The 16,955-nt window shown below is 48.2% G+C and overlaps 1 protein-coding gene across 6 annotated transcripts in view; it reads left to right on the top strand.

Annotated features, from left to right (window-relative positions):
• The window catches only part of ZNF185 (zinc finger protein 185 with LIM domain), a 108,784-nt gene that overhangs the window by 80,935 nt on the left and 10,894 nt on the right, over positions 1-16,955 (top strand). For 5 of the 6 annotated variants that reach the window (XM_034782508.1, XM_034782510.1, XM_034782511.1 and 2 more), the window contains one exon: positions 10,708-10,806. The exons of the other annotated variant lie outside the window; for it this stretch is intronic. In XM_034782508.1, coding sequence (XP_034638399.1) covers positions 10,708-10,806 — 99 coding nt within the window. The remainder of the gene's footprint in view (positions 1-10,707; positions 10,807-16,955) is intronic. 6 annotated transcript variants of the gene reach the window in all.

The following is a 16,955-nucleotide window of genomic DNA, read 5'->3' as shown; positions in this document are numbered from 1 at the left end:
AGCAATCATATCCCCCCTCAGCCTTCTTTTGGTTAGGGTAAACAAACCGAGCTCCTCGAGTCGCCTTTCATACAACAGGTTTTCCATTCCTCTGATCATCCTAGTGGCCCTTCTCTGTACCCGTTCCAGTTTGAGTTCATCCCTTTTAAACATGGGAGACCAGAACTGCACACAGTACTCCAAATGAGGTCTCACCAGTGCCTTGTATAACGGAAGCAGCACTTCCTTATCCCTACTAGATATACCTCGCCTAATGCATCCCAAGACCGCATTGGCTTTTTTCATGGCCACGTCACATTGCCGACTCATAGTCATCCTGCGGTCAACCAGGACTCCGAGGTCTTTCTTCTCCTCTGTTACTTCCAACCGATGCGTCCCCAGCTTATAACTAAAATTCTTGTTAGTCATCCCTAAATGCATCACCTTACACTTTTCACTATTAAATTTCATCCTATTTCTATTACTCCAATTTACAAGGTCATCCAAGTCTCCCTGCAGAATATCCCGATCCTTCTCCGAATTGGCAATACCTCCCAACTTTGTGTCATCCGCAAACTTTATCAGCCCACTCCTACATTTGGTTCCGAGGTCAGTAATAAATAGATTAAATAAAATGGGACCCAAAACCGATCCTTGAGGAACTCCACTGGTGACCTCCCTCAAACCTGACAGTTCACCTTTCAGTACAACCCGCTGCAGTCTCCCCTTTAACCAATTCCTTATCCACCTCTGGATTTTCATATCGATCCCCATCTTTTCCAATTTAACCAATAATTCCTCGTGCGGTACCGTATCAAACGCTTTACTGAAATCGAGGTATATTAGGTCCACCGCATTTCCCTTATCTAAAAAGTCTGTTACTTTCTCAAAGAAGGAGATCAGGTTGGTTTGGCACGATCTGCCTTTCGTAAAACCATGTTGTAATTTGTCGCAATTGCCATTGACCTCAAGGTCCTTAACTACTTTCTCCTTCAAAATTTTTTTCCGGGACCTTGCATACTACAGATGTTAAACTAACAGGCCTGTAGTTAACCGGGTCACTTTTTTTCCCTTTCTTGAAAATAGGAACCACATTAGCTATTCTCCAGTCCAATGGTACCACCCCCGAGTTTATAGATTCATTAAATATTATCGCTAACGGGCTTGCAATTTCTCGCGCCAGTTCCTTCAATATTCTCGGATGAAGATCATCCGGTCCGCCCGATTTAGTCCCGTTAAGGTGTTCAAGTTTGGCTTCTACCTCGGATACGGTAATGTCAATCCCCCCTCCTTTATTCCCCTCTGTCACGCTGCCACTATTCCTAAGCCCTTCATTAGCCTCATTAAAGACTGATGCAAAATATTCGTTTAGATATTGTGCCATCCCTAGATTATCCTTTATCTCCACTCCATCTACAGTCTTCAGCGGTCCCACTTCTTCTTTCTTTGTTTTCTTCCTATTTATATGGCTATAAAACCTCTTACTATTGGTTTTAATTCCCCTCGCAAGGTCCAACTCTACACGGCTTTTAGCCTTTCTCACTCCATCTCTACATGCTCTGACCTCAATAAGGTAAGTTTCCTTACTGATCCCTCCCCTCTTCCACTCCCTGTCCGCTTTCTGTTTTTTCTTAATCACCCCTTTGAGATGCTCGCTCATCCAGCTCAGTCTAAATCTCTTTCCTATTAACCGTTTTCCCTTTCTCGGGATATAGGCCTCCGACAGCTCCTGCAACTTCAACTTGAAATAATCCCAGGCGCCATCTGCCTTTAGATCCATAAATATGTTAGCCCAATCCACTTCCCTTACCATTCCCCTTAATTTATTAAAATTAGCTTTTTTGGAATTGTAAACCCTAGTCTCTGATTTAATTCTGTTAATCTTTCCATTTAGTTTAAATCGAATTAGCTCATGATCACTCGAGCCAAGGTTGTCCCCTACAACCATTTCCTCAACGAGGTCCTCGCTACTCACCAAAACCAAATCTAAAATGGCCTCCCCCCTCGTCGGTTCAGCTACTACTTGATGAAGGAATTCATCAGCTAGCACGTCTAGAAACATCTGAGCCCTATTATTGTTACTAGCATTTGTTCCCCAATCTATATCCGGGAAGTTAAAGTCTCCCATGATTACACAGTTCCTATTAGTATTTACTTCCCTAAAAATATTAAATAGTTCTCTGTCCATATCCTGGGTAGATCCCGACGGTCTATAGCACACCCCAAGGGGAGGCTCTAGTACTTCTTTTACCCAGTGTGAGTATTGCCCAGACAGACTCCGTCTTCTCCATTCCATCAGTTATTATTTCTTTACAGTTTACCTCATTATTGACATACAATGCTACCCCCCCACCTTTACCTTTGTTCCTATCTTTCCGAAACAGCACATACCCTTCCATACCTGTACTCCAGTCATGACTACCGTTCCACCATGTTTCGGTTATTCCTACAATATCCGGTTTCATTTCTCGGACCAGGAGCTCCAATTCCTCCATTTTGTTACCTAAGCTTCTCGCATTGGTGTATAAACATCTTAATGTATGCCGTTTAGCCTGTCTCCCATTAGTTATGCAATTTGGTACGGACCCCTTGCTGTTTATCCCCCTTGCTGTTTATCCCCCCTCTCCTTCTTATGTCCAATCCCTTCCCCCCGGCTATATCTGTTCCTATCTCATCACCTTCCTTTTCAATGTTGGAATCTGGCGTGGAGAGTAACTGGACATCTCCCAACCGTCTCCCCCAAATTCCTAGTTTAAAGCTCTTTTGATGAGATGAGCCAGCCTCCCTCCCAGAAGTCTATTTCCTTCCCTACTCAGGTGAAGTCCATCCCGTGAGAACAGTTGTCTGTCCCCGAAAGCCTCCCAGTGACCATACATCCCAAAGCCCTCCTTATAGCACCACTCCCTTAGCCAGCTATTTATCCTCACAATCCTATCAGCCCTTTGCTGCCCTTCTCTAGGAACAGGCAGAATCCCACTGAAGATGATCTGAGCCTCAAGTTCCTTGAGCGTCTTCCCCAGTCTGGCATAATCTCCCTTGATTCTCTCTAACGAGAACCTAGCCGTGTCATTTGTTCCTACGTGAAGGATTATCAAGGGGTTCTTACCTGCTCCTTTTAGGATCCTTTTCAGCCGCAGGTCCACATCCCGTATCTTAGCACCCGGTAGACAGCACACCCTTCTGTTCTCTGGGTCCGCCCTGGTCACAGGCCTGTCTAACCTCCTCAGTAAGGAGTCCCCAATCACGTAAACCTGCCTTTGCCTGGTGACAGTGCGATCTACTAATCTATCCTCTGTTCCCTCTAGTCATAACCTGTGTCCGTTCCTATTTTCCCTTATTCTCCCCCTTGTGCCATCCTGTATCCTCCCAGGGCCCAGATTTGGTGCTGTCTCCATCAACTCCTCCCCTCTCTCTATTGGACTAGCTGTTCTTCTCTTCTTCCTCACCCTCCCACCTTCAGTTACCACCTGCTGCCCCCCCTCCTCGCTATCCAAACACCCAAACCTGTTCCTGAGTTCTATTTCCCCTTCACTAGCCCTCCTTTTCCTTGGCCTGATTCTCACAGTCACATGCTTCCACTGCCCTTGTTCTCCCTCAGATATTCCCCCCTCACAGACCTTAGCCCCTGCTTCCACCTGAACCCCTGAGCATTCCCCTTCAGCCCCTCCTTGCCTTTCCTCCATCAGCTGCTCGAACCCCCTTCTAAACTCTACCAGGGTATCTACCTGCATCTCCAACCCTCGGCTCTTTTCTTCCAGCAGCTCTATTAGGCGGCACTTCATACAGACATACCTCTGTTCAGGCACCCCCGCTAGCACCATGTACGTACCACAGCTTCCACATGCAATCATCTGCATTGTGTCCCCTGCTGCTTGGCTCATGGCCACTGTAATCTCTGCCCACTGCACCTGGGGAAACACAGGACACGGGACACCGCGCCCTCCTGCCTCCCCTTCCACCTCCTCCAATAAGACTCCCACTCAAACTCCCGTTAGCAGCCCTGTTCGCTGCCTCCTGTGCCGCTGCTCGCAGCTGTGCCGCTGCCTGGCTGGGCGGCCGCTTTTATAGGCCACCTAATCAGCCAAGCTCCGCCCCCTACTCAGGGCTCGGCTGCCCTCCCAGCACAGTGCCCCTACAGGCCTCTACACACACAAGCACTACAAAGACAGACACAAGTACAGATACCTTCTCCTCCAATGAGACTCCCACTCAAACTCCCCTGTTAGCAGCCCTGTTCGCTGCCTCCTGTGCCGCTGCGGTGGTCGGACGATATTGCGCCTCCTCTCCTGAATGCCAATTACATGGCCCCTGACCACACTTAAGGGCCCCTTTGGTACCTCTGTCGATTATTGAAGTCCCATTCGAGCGGATAGCTATTGACCTAGTAGGCCCACTGGAGAAGTCAGCCCGGGGCCATCAGCACATACTGGTTGTGCTAGATTACACCACCCAATACCCCGAGGCCATGCCCCTACGAAACACCCAGTCCAAGACCATAGCTAAGGAATTAATCCAAATTTTCTCTAGAGTAGGGATACCCAAAGAGATCCTGACAGATCAAGGAACCCCTTTTGTGTCTAAATTAATGAAGGATTTGTGTGCGATGCTCCACATACAGACCATAAGAACATCAGTCTATCATCCACAGACTGATGGCCTCGCTGAACGTTTTAATAGAACATTAAAGAACATGATACAGAAGATGGTGAGCCAGAACGGGAAGAACTGGGGCACCCTGCTGCCATATCTAACGTTTGCTATAAGGGAGGTTCCTCAGACTTCAACTGGGTTTTCTCCATTCGAGCTGTTATATATGGTTGCCACCCCCGTGGCATACTGGACATTGCCAAAGAGAGTTGGGAAGAACAGCCGAACCCAGGGAGAAACATTATTGAGCATGTGTTGCAGATGAAAGACAGGATAGCCCAAGTTTCCCCCTTAGTACAGGAAGATATGGAGAGGGCGCCAGGGGCCCAACAGACATACTACAATCGCCGAGCGATGATCCGAAAATTCCAGGTGGGAGATTGGGTAATGGTGCTCGTACCCACAGTGGAGAGCAAATTCCTGGCCAGGTGGCAGGGGCCATATGAGATAATAGAAGCCATTGGAGAGGTCGACTTTATGGTCCGACAGCCTGGTCGCCGGTAGCCGGAACAGATCTATCATATAAACCTGTTGAAACCTTGGCAAGACAGAGAAGCTCGTGTGTTCACTCTAGGGTCGCCGCCGGCCCGAAAGCAACTGGCACGGCCAAGTGAGAATATCCCCGGAATTGATCCCTGACCAACGAACTGAAGTGATCAACATGGTCAAACGCAACCAAGACGTATTCTCAGAAAAGCCAGGCAGGACTACCAAGGTTCATCATCACATCCTCACAGATCCTGGAGTGAAGGTGAATATTAAGCCATACCAGATACCAGAGGTGAAAAGAAGTCAGGAAAATGCTGAAGTTAGGAGTCATTGAAGAGTCTCATAGCCAATGGTCCAGTCCAGTTGTCCTAGTACCTAAGCCCAATGGCAGTATGAGGTTCTGCAAGGATTTCCGGAAACTGAATGAAGTGTCCCAATTTAGATAGATGAGCTAATTGACCAATTGGGAAAAGCACAATTTTTGTCCATCCTTGACCTGACCAAGGGTTATTGGCAAATCCCCCTGGCCAAGGCCGACAAAGAGAAGACAGCCTTTTCAACACCAGAGGTACTGTATCAGTACACTGTCCTCCCTTTTGGTTTACATGGGGCTCCCGCAACTTTCCAACGTCTCATGGATAAGCTGTTGCGTCCACATGACAGGTATGCGGCCTCCTATCTCGTCAACGTCATTATACATAGCCCAGACTGAGAGACGCACTTGGAGAAGGTGGAAGCAGTCCTGGACACCCTGAGGAAGGCAGGGCTGACTGCAAATCCCTCCAAATGCGCAATTGGGCTAGTAGAAGCCAAATACCTCGGGTATATCGTGGGGAGGGGCATGGTGAAGCCCCAGCTAAATAAGTTAGAGGCAATACAGAATTGGCCCCAACCAGTCTGGAAGAAATAGGACAGAGCATTCCTGGTCAGAGAAGAACACCCAGTTCTGTTCCTCCCGCATGGCCCCACAGTATGCCAACATTTTTATGGCTGACTTAGAACAACGCTTCCTCAGCTCTCGTTCCCTAACACCCCTACTCTACTTATGCTACATTGATGACATCTTCATCATCTGGACCCATGGAAAAGAAGCCCTTAATAGATGTATACAATCATACAGAGGGAGTTTTGCCATTGACACTAGTGGAGTCAGGATTTCATTGAGGGTATGCACTTGGAGAAGGTGGAAGCAGTCCTGGACACCCTGAGGAAGGCGGGGCTGACTGTAAATCCCTCCAAATGCATAAATGGGCTAGTAGAAGCCAAATACCTTGGGTATATCATGGGGAGGGGCATGGTTCCACCATGATTTCAACAATTTCCATCCCACCATCAATCTCAGCCTAGACCAATCCACACTAGCAGTCCATTTCCTGGACACTACTGTGCTAATAAGTGATGGTCACATAAACACCACTCTATACCGGAAACCTACTGACCACTATACGTACCTACACCCCTCCAGCTTCCATCCAGAACACACCACACAATCTATTGTCTACAGCCAAGGTCTAAGATACAACCGCATTTGCTCCAATCCCTCAGACAGAGACAAATGTCTACAAGATCTATATCAAGCATTCTTAAAACTACAATATCCACCTGCTGAAGTGAAAAAACAGATTGACAGAGCCAGAAGAGTACCCAGAAGTCACCTACTACAGGACAGGTCCAACAAAGAAAATAACAGAACGCCACTAGCCATCACCTTCATCCCCCAACTAAAACCTCTCCAGCGCATCATCAAAGATCTACAACCTATCCTGAAAGATGATCCCTCACTCTCACAGATCTTGGGAGACAGACCAGTCCTCGCTTATAGACAGCCCCCCAACCTGAAGCAAATACTCACCAGCAACCACACACCACACAACAAAAACACTAACCCAGGAACCTATCCTTGCAACAAAGCCCGATGCCAACTCTGTCCACAGATCTATTCAGGTGACACCATCATAGGACCTAATCACATCAGCCATGCCATCAGGGGCTCGTTCACCTTCACCAATGTGATATATGCCATCATGTGCCAGCAATGCCCCTCTGCCATGTACATTGGCCAAACCGGATAGTCACTACGCAAAAGAATAAATGGATACAAATCTGACATCAGGAATCATAACATTCAAAAACCAGTAGGAGAACACTTCAACCTCTCTGGTCACTCAGTAACAGACTTAAAGCTGGCAATTTTGCAACAGAAAAGCTTCAAAAAAAGACTCCAACGAGAAACTGTTGAGCTTGAATTAATAAGCAAACAGATACCATTAATTTAGGCTTGAATAGAGACTGGAAATGGCTGAGTCATTACACAGATTGAATCTATTTCCCCATGTTAAGTATCCTCACACCTCTTGTCAGCTGTCTGAAATGGGCCATCTTGATTATCACTACAAAAGTTTTTTTTTCTCCTGCTGATAATTGCTCATCTTAATTAATTAGCCTCTTAGAGTTGATATGGCTACTTCCACCTTTTCATGTTCTGTATGTATATAGATCTCCTTACTATATGTTCCAGTCTATGCATCTGAAGAAGTGGGCTGTAGACCACGAAAGCTTATGCTCAAATAAATTTGTTAGTCTCTAAGGTGCCACAAGTACTCCTGTTCTTTTTGCAGATACAGACTAACACGGCTGCTACTCTGAAAAGAGTAACAAGGTGGTTCCTGTTGCTACAACCTTTACACTTCAGAGTACATCATAGGTCTGGAATCAAGCATGGCAATGCTGATGGCCTATCAAGGGTGCACTGTTTGCCGACCCAAGCAGTCCAACCACGTAGACAGAAAAACAAGCCCATAACACTGGCTGAGAGAAGGACGGACTGCCCCTGTGCAACCAAGAGGGACTGTTTTACCCCAAGTCCTTCTCACCAAGGCTAAAAATAGTGCAGGCTGGTGAGGCCAAAAAGGTGCTTTGCCACAGCAGCTACTTACCACTCTTTAAATAACCTGGTTTGACCCCTTTTTCTCAGTGCACTGAGCTGATCCCTGACCGGTTCAGATGCAAGTGCTGAAGACATTCATAGGCATTTTCCTGCTTTACCAGAATTGCTCCAGATTACAAAGAGAGAACTTCGAGCAGCAGAGAGATGAGTCAGGAGAGTCCTCAAGCCAGGAGGCACAAGGAGCCTGACCTGAACTCAGAAAAGTAAGGAGTCGGTGGGATCAACGCCTTGCTTGTTGTCTTGGATGGATCTTGGCTCCTCATCCCCTGTTGTTTCCATGAATTGATACATACCCTCGATGAAATCCTGACTCCACTAGTGTCAATGGCAAAACTCCCTCTGTATGATTGTATACATCTATTAATAATGAAAAGAGAGCAAGGATTTTACTCCCGGAATGTGCTTGATCGTGTTTAATTCCTTGGCACCAGGTTAATCAGAGCATCACTAATAGCACTACTGAATTTTGCATCCACGTACTGTGTTGGGAAGTTCATCTCTACAATTGTGGGAGTAAATGTAGACTATGACTCTTTATGGGTTAACTGTTGCAAAGCTAAGCATAGCAAATAAATTCATTCTCTGAGGGACTTTACAGGCTGCAGTGACACTAATATTTAACAGGTCCAACTCCCACTCTAGACAGAGTACTTTCAGCATGATAGAGACCTGTCATGTGATGCCTTCATATCTGAACCGCCAACAATACAACACCAGCATGTCAGAACTCAGTCAGAGGATCCCATCATAGCTGGACAACCAAGTATACAATACCAGAAGGTAAGGGAGTTGGGAATGGTCATTGAAAGACCATTGAGATACTTAGAGTAAGCTACTGTGTGGCTAGGGATCTGAAAGCAAAGTTGAGTCTTATGCCCAGGCCCAGGCATCATGTAGACTGTGGTCTGTAATCGAAGAACAGGCTATGGGAGCCTGTTTTGTACCGATTGGCAGCAGTAACATGGAGTAGTGTTACAGAATGCAGCAAGGGTCAGACATTGGACTGGGATTTGGGAGATGTGAGCCGAAGTAGCTCCATTAGATGAGCGTTGGACTGAAGGTTTAAAGGTTCCTGGTTCAATTCCTAGCTTTGGCGTGCCCTACTCTGTAGTGCTCGGGTGTTTTCTGGGAATGTAGCTGTGCCCTTAGCCAACAAGAGTCTCTGATCTCCAGCTCCTCAGCAAAAGAAGAGAAGGTGAGGTTCTCTTCCTAGGTGGCCAGCCTGACCTTTCTTTCATCTTGGCAGGGGGTTAGACTAGATGACCCTTGCAGTCCCTTCTAGCCCTATGATTCATGGCTTTATCTCATTATGTTTATGTGTCCTTGGGCAAATCATCTCCTCTCTCTGTGCCTCAGCGCCTGATCTATAAAATGGGCATAATAATACTTCATTTCTCCCACCCATGTCTGTCTTGTCTCTTTGGACTATAAACTCTTTAGGGCCAATACTGTCTCTTGCTATGATTGCACAGAGTCTAGCACAATGGGGCCTTGGTCTTAGTTGTAGCCCATAGGCATTTTTGTATTATAAATAAATAAATACCAACAACAAAATGCATGAGATATCCCCAGATTGTGGTCTCTCCTCACCACTCTGGCAGAGTGCGATGCCAGGAGGTCAGTTTGCTGTGTTTTAGAGCAGTGCTGCATTGCTGATCTGCTTTACACCACTGGGACTCAGAGGGAATATGTCACAGTGCACAGAGCAAGGGCATCACATGTAGAGGCCAGAGAGCTATTCATTTCTCTACGGCCTTAGTCTCACCTTCCTTCATTCTTTAATTCACCATTAATTTTTTATCATAATTTAATAGTTAGACTTATATACCAAGTTATACCAAGAGGACCCAATCGGGATCAGAGTGCCTAGGAGGCAGTGCAGCCTAGTGCCTAGAGCAGTGGATTGGGACTCTGGAGACCTGGGTTTCTATTTCTGGCTCAGCTGCTGGCCTGCTGGGTGAGCTTGGACAAGTCAGCTCACCACTCTGTGCCTCAGTTTCCACATCCGTAGAATGGAGATGATACTGATCTCCTTTGTCAAGTGCTTTTAGATCTACTGGAGGGAAGTGTTATGTAAGAACTATGTGGTGCTGTTATTAATACAGGTGCTGTACAAACACAGACACAGTCTGTGTCCCAAAGCACTTATATGGTAAGAAATAGAACTATGGAATGTTGTGTTGTCTGAAAAATAGAGTTTTTCTTGCAGTTTGAAGTCAGATCTATGCTGGAGAAATACATACTCTGTCAATACATGGACTGCTTGACATGCATAGGTTGCCAAGCCCATAGTCAGCTTGTCACCCCCCAAGTCAGCAGTTGGGAATTGCAGATGGTGCAGTGATATTTGTTGTGAGCGCCAGGAGATCCAGCGGAGTTCAAGACAGGTCAATTTCCAGGCAGCTATGCAAGAGAAGCCTCAACTTAGTAATCAAGCATTAGCGTTAGCTCTTGCAGGAACTGGTTACATGGCCTTCGGACCTTTGCTGCATTGCAGAACTCAGGTGTGTGAAGCAGGGAAGGGCAGAAAGGGAGCTACATTAAAATATCTCCATTGAGCCAAAATATTTGGAATTGACCCGATACCTGAATTGCTACATGTCATGTCCTAGAGCTATTACTGGGCTTTCTTGCTTCCTTAACAGAACTGTCCCAGGTTATGAAGGGAGAAGCAGCCCCAGGGACACCAGATACGAGAGTCCTAGAGCCAGAGGGCACAATGAATTCGACCCCAATATGCAAAGGTAAGGAGCCAGCAGGATGAAACCCTTATTTGCGAGGCCAAATAGAGTGCTATCACTTGGTTCATTCAATACCTTGAGCATAGTGGGCCTGTTCCTATTGAACCCCTGGCAGCAGTCATGGGCATTGCCGTTAGCTGGATTGTGTTTTAAATCAATGTGTTTTGGGGATTTCAATTTCAGTTTTGGGGACATGGGGATGAGGAAGTATAATGAGTATTCAGAATGTTTGTGGATTCTTCATCACACATTAATATTCATTCTCTGAGGCTGTATTGATCCTTTATAACAGTGTAGGTACCCCCTGTCATGGGGTGTTAGGTCCCATCTGGTCCAAAGAAAGGGAAAGGATGTACCGCAGCCAGTTAGGTCCTATGCTGGTGACCCTGACTATAACACGAGGTAGTGCATCCTAGTGGCTGGAGTCAATAAAGGTACCCTTCCTCATGGGTCTGTGTGGCTCAATGGCTGGAGTCAATAGAGTAGCCCACCTCTGTGTGGCTGTGTTGGCCTATTGGCCTGTTACAGAAGTGGAGTGCCTTCTAGGGGTGTATGGCGCTTGGGATAGGGGGACTCGGGTCCTCCCTGCTTCTCCGAGTCCCAACCCAGGGCTCTGGCAGTGGCGAGTGTGCTTGCCACTGAGTCAGTGGGGATCCCCCCGAAACATGCTGACCTGTTCCCTGGTTCTCCAACCAGAGCAATGTCTAAGTACCCTGAGCTGTTTCCTATCCTGTCTTCCTTGGTGTTGGTCTACAGTTCCCCATGATCTCTGGGGTCCTCAGCCAGTGCAGCTGCTGATTGCCCAGTTCCTTCTTTGGATTCTGCAGGCAGCCTGGAATCCATCTGGGGCATGATGCGCCTTGGCTCTGTGGTCAGGGCAAATAGCAGCTCCAGAGAGAGAGAGCCTGCAATCTATGTCCTTCCCCTTCAGCAGCCTGCTGAGGCAGAGAGGTGTGGCCTCCTTGGCCTGCAATGCGCAGTTAATCTCTGCAGGCCACTGCAGGGCAGGTACACCCTGCCACAAACAGACACTACTCCCATTCTAGAGACAGCATTGTAACTATGTCACAGGGAAGTCACAGCATGCCATTTTACATGGACAGCACAGAGTATAACACCAGAAGGTAAAGGGATGGGGCTGGTGACGGCCATGTGAAAAGCCTGCAGTCAGCTGCTTTGGGATGGGAGCCCAGAAGCAGAGTTGAGATATTTAACCTCCAGTTCAAGGCAGAGAGATGTCATGAAGGTGATGTGATCGCTCACTCTCTGGAAAATGATTGCAATTACAAGAACCATTTGTAGCCACTGGGATGCACAGGACTATCTTTAATCTGGATTAATTGTTACCGGCAGATGCTACACAGGATGGGGCTGTGATATGTCCTCATCTACACGATGCTTGATGGAGATTCTTTGCCATTCCATTTGTGGACTTTCCATGAGCAGTGCAAAACGCACAGTACACTATCTCTAGAAAGCCAATGATCAGTCAAATTGGCTCCAGAATTGCCAATGACCTGTTGAAGGTGGCAGTTCATTCAGTGTATGGATTTTTTTACAGTACTTTCCAGAATTTAAGCCCATACAAGCACAGCATGACACTCTGTAGGGTGCATGCCCTGCAGGCTGTGAGTATCGGATCTGTAGTTTACACCCAGAAGGTACTTCATATAGGTATGAAAATCAGTCATGGAATTCCTAGATATCCTAGAGCCATAAGGTTTGACTCTAGGCAGGATCAACTCTGCCCTTTATCCTTCTAAGGCAGATTAGTTATGTTTCATACAGGTTGCTAGGCATGGCTATTTCTGGTAACGTCATAACAACCATGGTCCACTCTACTCTCTATGGGAACTTATAGTCCCACTGCATTCTTTTTCTAAGGCTAAAAATTTGGGCCAAGGACCTGGCCAGGTAGTTCCCCTCCCTCTCCTGTTGTACAGTGTTTTGTGCTGGTTGTCCACTTGGCCATGGCTCTCCCATCTCAGAGATAGCTACTTGATTCTATATGACCTTTGGTCTTTTGAAGTTCTTAGTTGACCCTCCCTTAGTTGACTGCCCCAGGATTAATCCTCTGAGAAGCTACTCCTCTCTCTAAGGGCGTGGCTACATTTGCAAATGTAGAGCGCTTTGAGTTAAACCAGCCTTCGTAGAGCGCAGTAGGGAAATGGCTGCAGTTTGTCCACACTGACAGCTGCAAGCGCACTGGCATTTCCACATTTGCGGCACTTGCAGCAGCATTGGGAGCGGTGCATTGTGGGCAGCTATCCCATTCTGGCGCTATGGCTTGTGGGAAGAGGGCGGCGGGGCATTCTGGGTCCTGTCCCAATCCCCCGTGATGCATCCCGGCAATCCCTCTTCTTCCATCCACAATTGGCGCCATCTTTCAACATTTTTTGTACTGCGCGCTCTGTCTTCCCTTTCGGTCTGCAGGAATGGAGCCCGACCTGCTGAGGAATATGCTGATGAGTCTTGCCAGCACATCACGTTTGGCAGTTGAGTTATTCCTTAAGATCCAAAGTGAAGTGAGGACTCCAATGATGATATCGACTCGAGTAATGCATATGACATAAGATTGCTCGTGGCATTCATGGACACGCTCACCACCGTGGAACAGCACTTTTGGGTTCAGGAAACAAGCACTGAGTGGTGGGATCACATCGTCATGCAAGTCTGGGATGTGTGAGGAGCTCGCCCCCACCCTGTGGCGCAAGGACAAGAGATTGAGAGCTGCCCTGACAGTGGAGAAGTGGGTGGCTATTGCAATCTGGAAGCTGGCAACTCCAGACAGCTACCAATCGGTCGCTAACCAGTTTGGAGTGGGGAAGTCGACCATTGGAATCGTGTTGATGCAAGTTTGCAGGGCCATTAATCGCATCTTGCTCAGAAGAACCATGACTCTGGGTAACGTGCATGACATTATGGCTGGCTTTGCACAAATGGGTTTCCCTAACTGCAGAGGGGTGATAGATGGGACACATATTCCAATTCTGGCACTAGCCCACCTAGCCTCCGAGTATGTTAATCAGAAGGGCTATTCCTCTATGGTTCTCCAGGAGCTTGTGGATCACCGAGGGCATTTCATTGACATTAACGCATGACGCATGCATCTTTCGGAACACTCCCCTATTCAGGAAGCTGCAAGCCGGGACATTTTTTCCAGACCAGAAGATCACCGGACGGGAAGGCGAAATGCCCATTTCGATCCTTGGAGACCCAGCTTAACCTTTAATGCCGTGGCTCATGAAACCCTACACAGGGAGCCTTGACAGCAGCAAGGAGCGGTTCAACGACAGGCTGAGTCGGTGCAGAATGACTGTGGAGTGTGCTTTTGGTCGTTTAAAGGGCCGCTGGAGCTCTCTGTATGGGAAGCTGGACCTGATCGATAACAGCATCGCCACGGTTATATCTGCGTGCTGTACCCGCCAAAACAGTTGTGAAGGGAAAGGTGAAAGATTCACTCAGGAATGAAACTCGGAGGTTCAACACCTGGAGGCTGAATTTGAACAGCCAGAGAGCAGGGCTATTAGAGGGGCCCAGCGCGGGGCTGCAAGGGTTAGGGATGCCTTGAGGGAGCAATTTGAGGCTGAAAGCCACCAGTAATGTCTCCTGTGTAATGCAGGGGAGTGAAGTGCAGTGGTTCCAATATGAGTAGTAATCTGTGTTTGCTATGTATGATACACTCACTTGCAGTGCCTGTTTCTTTCCTGGGCTAAGGTATCTTTTACTTTATGCAATAATAAAGAATGTTTTCAAAGCAAAAAAATCCATTTATTGAAAAGAAACACAACTGCTTGGGAAACAGAAAGGGCAAGGGGGTGGGGTCGGGAATGGTACAATCACAGATTTGCGTATGTCCTGTTATCATACTCAGCTGTCCTGTCTGGAGTGCTGTGCAATGAGTGCTGCACTTCAGGATGGCTATACTGCATGATGATGGGGGTTGAGTGCAGTGGGTAAAGGTCGTAGTTTTCAGGGCTGGGTGGTGAAGCTACAGGTGTTGGAGGCAGCTGGTGGAGATAAGAACCGGGATGCTGGGTAAAGTGGGTTGGAGGTGACATGGGGGCACAAGGGAAAGTGTTTTGGGATAAGGGCTGCAGGCGCAGACGGGCGCATAGTGCTCCACCTGCATGGCTACGAGCACCTGGATCGAGTCCGCTTGGCGCTCCATGATGCTTATCAGCCGCTCCATGCTTTGGTGACGGTGATCCTCATTCTGCTGGCGGACCCGCCTTTCACTCTCCCGCCACTCCTGCACTTTTTGATTTTCATTAAGGGACTGCTGCATGACTTCATGCAGCATGTGCTCTTTGCTTCTACATGGCCTCTTCCTGATTCTTTGCAGCCTCTCAGCCAGTGATAACATGGATGACTGAGATCTCAAGGTTGCATCTGTAAAGGCAAAATGCAACACTTAACAGAGGCAGCATTGTTCACACCAGACAGAACAATGATTCCCCCGTACCTAAGGAAGGCAAGCACAGTCTACACAATAGCATAATTTGCCCGTCCCAAAGCGAGTGCACATAACCCCTGGGAGCCCCAAAATGGTGAGTAAGCACAGGGTTAAGGGGGACTGATTCTTTCATGGCTGTATTGTCCTCTGCCTTGGGGAGAGCCAACAGCTGCAGGGGGCCCCTATACTCAACACTGTCCCCACATTTTCCACAGGAGTTCATCCTGGAAGATATCTCGCTGCTGAGGGTGACCTAGGAAGCAAGGGAGGGTCTTCTACTACAATGCGGCTTCCGCCCTGGCCCATATTCAGCTTGCCTGTGTGCAGCAGTGGTCCCCCCACCCCTCACGGCACAGTGGCGTGGACATGTTAGCCTGATTGGGACAAGGACCACAGTGGCTCTCCCACGAAACCTGCCCAAGTGCATTGCCCAAGTTCTGGCTGACACCTTTGAAGAGATCACTGAGGCCGATTACCGCGATGTGAGAGAGCACATCAATGCCCTCTTATGCATCTAGGCATGCATGCAGCCCTAACCCTCCTCGCTCCAAGAGCCTGCTTCCTTCCCAAAATAAAAGCCATTTACCAGGAACCTCCTCTGGTGTTTGTCCTTCCCCAAGCACTGGCAACCACGACTGGCTACCTTCCTCCTGGCTTGAGAACAGCTCCTGGCTGCATGCATATAGGGACACCGGGGTGTCTTCCTCCTCTTCAGCACCCTCGCTCCTGCTTTGTTCCTCCTCCTCCTCCTGCTTTGTTGGACTGGGCTCTGAAGTGTCCATGGTGGTACTTGGAGTGGAGGTGGGATCACCCCCAGGTATCGCGTCCAGCCGTTTGTAAAAACGGCAGGTCGCCGGGGCAGCACCGGAGCAGCTGTTTGCCTCGCGGGTTTTGTGGTAGGCATTCCGCAGCTCCTTCACTTTAACCCTGCACTGCAGAGTGTCCCAGTCATGGCCCCTTTCCATCATGGCCCTTGATATCTGCCCGAAGATATCGTAATTCCTACGTCTGGAGTGCAGCTGGGACTGGACAGCTTCCTCCCCCCCAAACAATGATGAGGTCCAGCATATCGCCATTGCTCCATACTGGGGATCGCCTGGCACGTGGAGGCATGGTTACCTGGAAAGATGCACTGAGAGCACTCCACGCCTGGCTGAGCAAACAGGAAGGGGATTTTCAAAATTCCCAGAGAATTTAAAGGGTGGGTCTGACGGTTGGTCACCTGAGGGCAGGGCAGTAGAGTTCAAACTGGTGACCAGAGTGGCTAGATCAGGCATTGTGGGACACTTCTGGAGGCTGATCAGAGCGCATTAACAGACCAGGGCATCCACACTGGTGCCACGGCACTCCAGCGGGGGCGCATCAACATGATTGCCGAGGTGGAATACCAGGAGTGCTCTAGCTGCGGAGTCAGAGCGCTCTACGTGCCTTTCCAGTGTGGACGCGTCATGAGTTAGAGCGCACTGGGCTGCTTTAATGCGCTCTAACTCGCAAGTGTAGCCATGCCCTAAGATGTTGTGTGTGTCAGGTGTGGGAAGGGACATGAGCCTATGTTACCTGTGACAAAATATGAATCAGGATGCTATTTCATGCAACTGAGGGACTTAATATTGTCCCACACCTTTGAAACAATGTCCTTGTGTTCTTGCTTATCCATTCTCCCCTAGCATACAGACCTGACACCTGCTGCAATTCA

Source organism: Trachemys scripta, chromosome 9 (genome assembly GCF_013100865.1).
Source record: "Trachemys scripta elegans isolate TJP31775 chromosome 9, CAS_Tse_1.0, whole genome shotgun sequence".
NCBI classification, from domain to species: domain Eukaryota; kingdom Metazoa; phylum Chordata; order Testudines; family Emydidae; genus Trachemys; species Trachemys scripta.
Note: the sequence above shows the minus strand (reverse complement) of the source record. Positions and strands in the feature narration are given on the sequence as shown.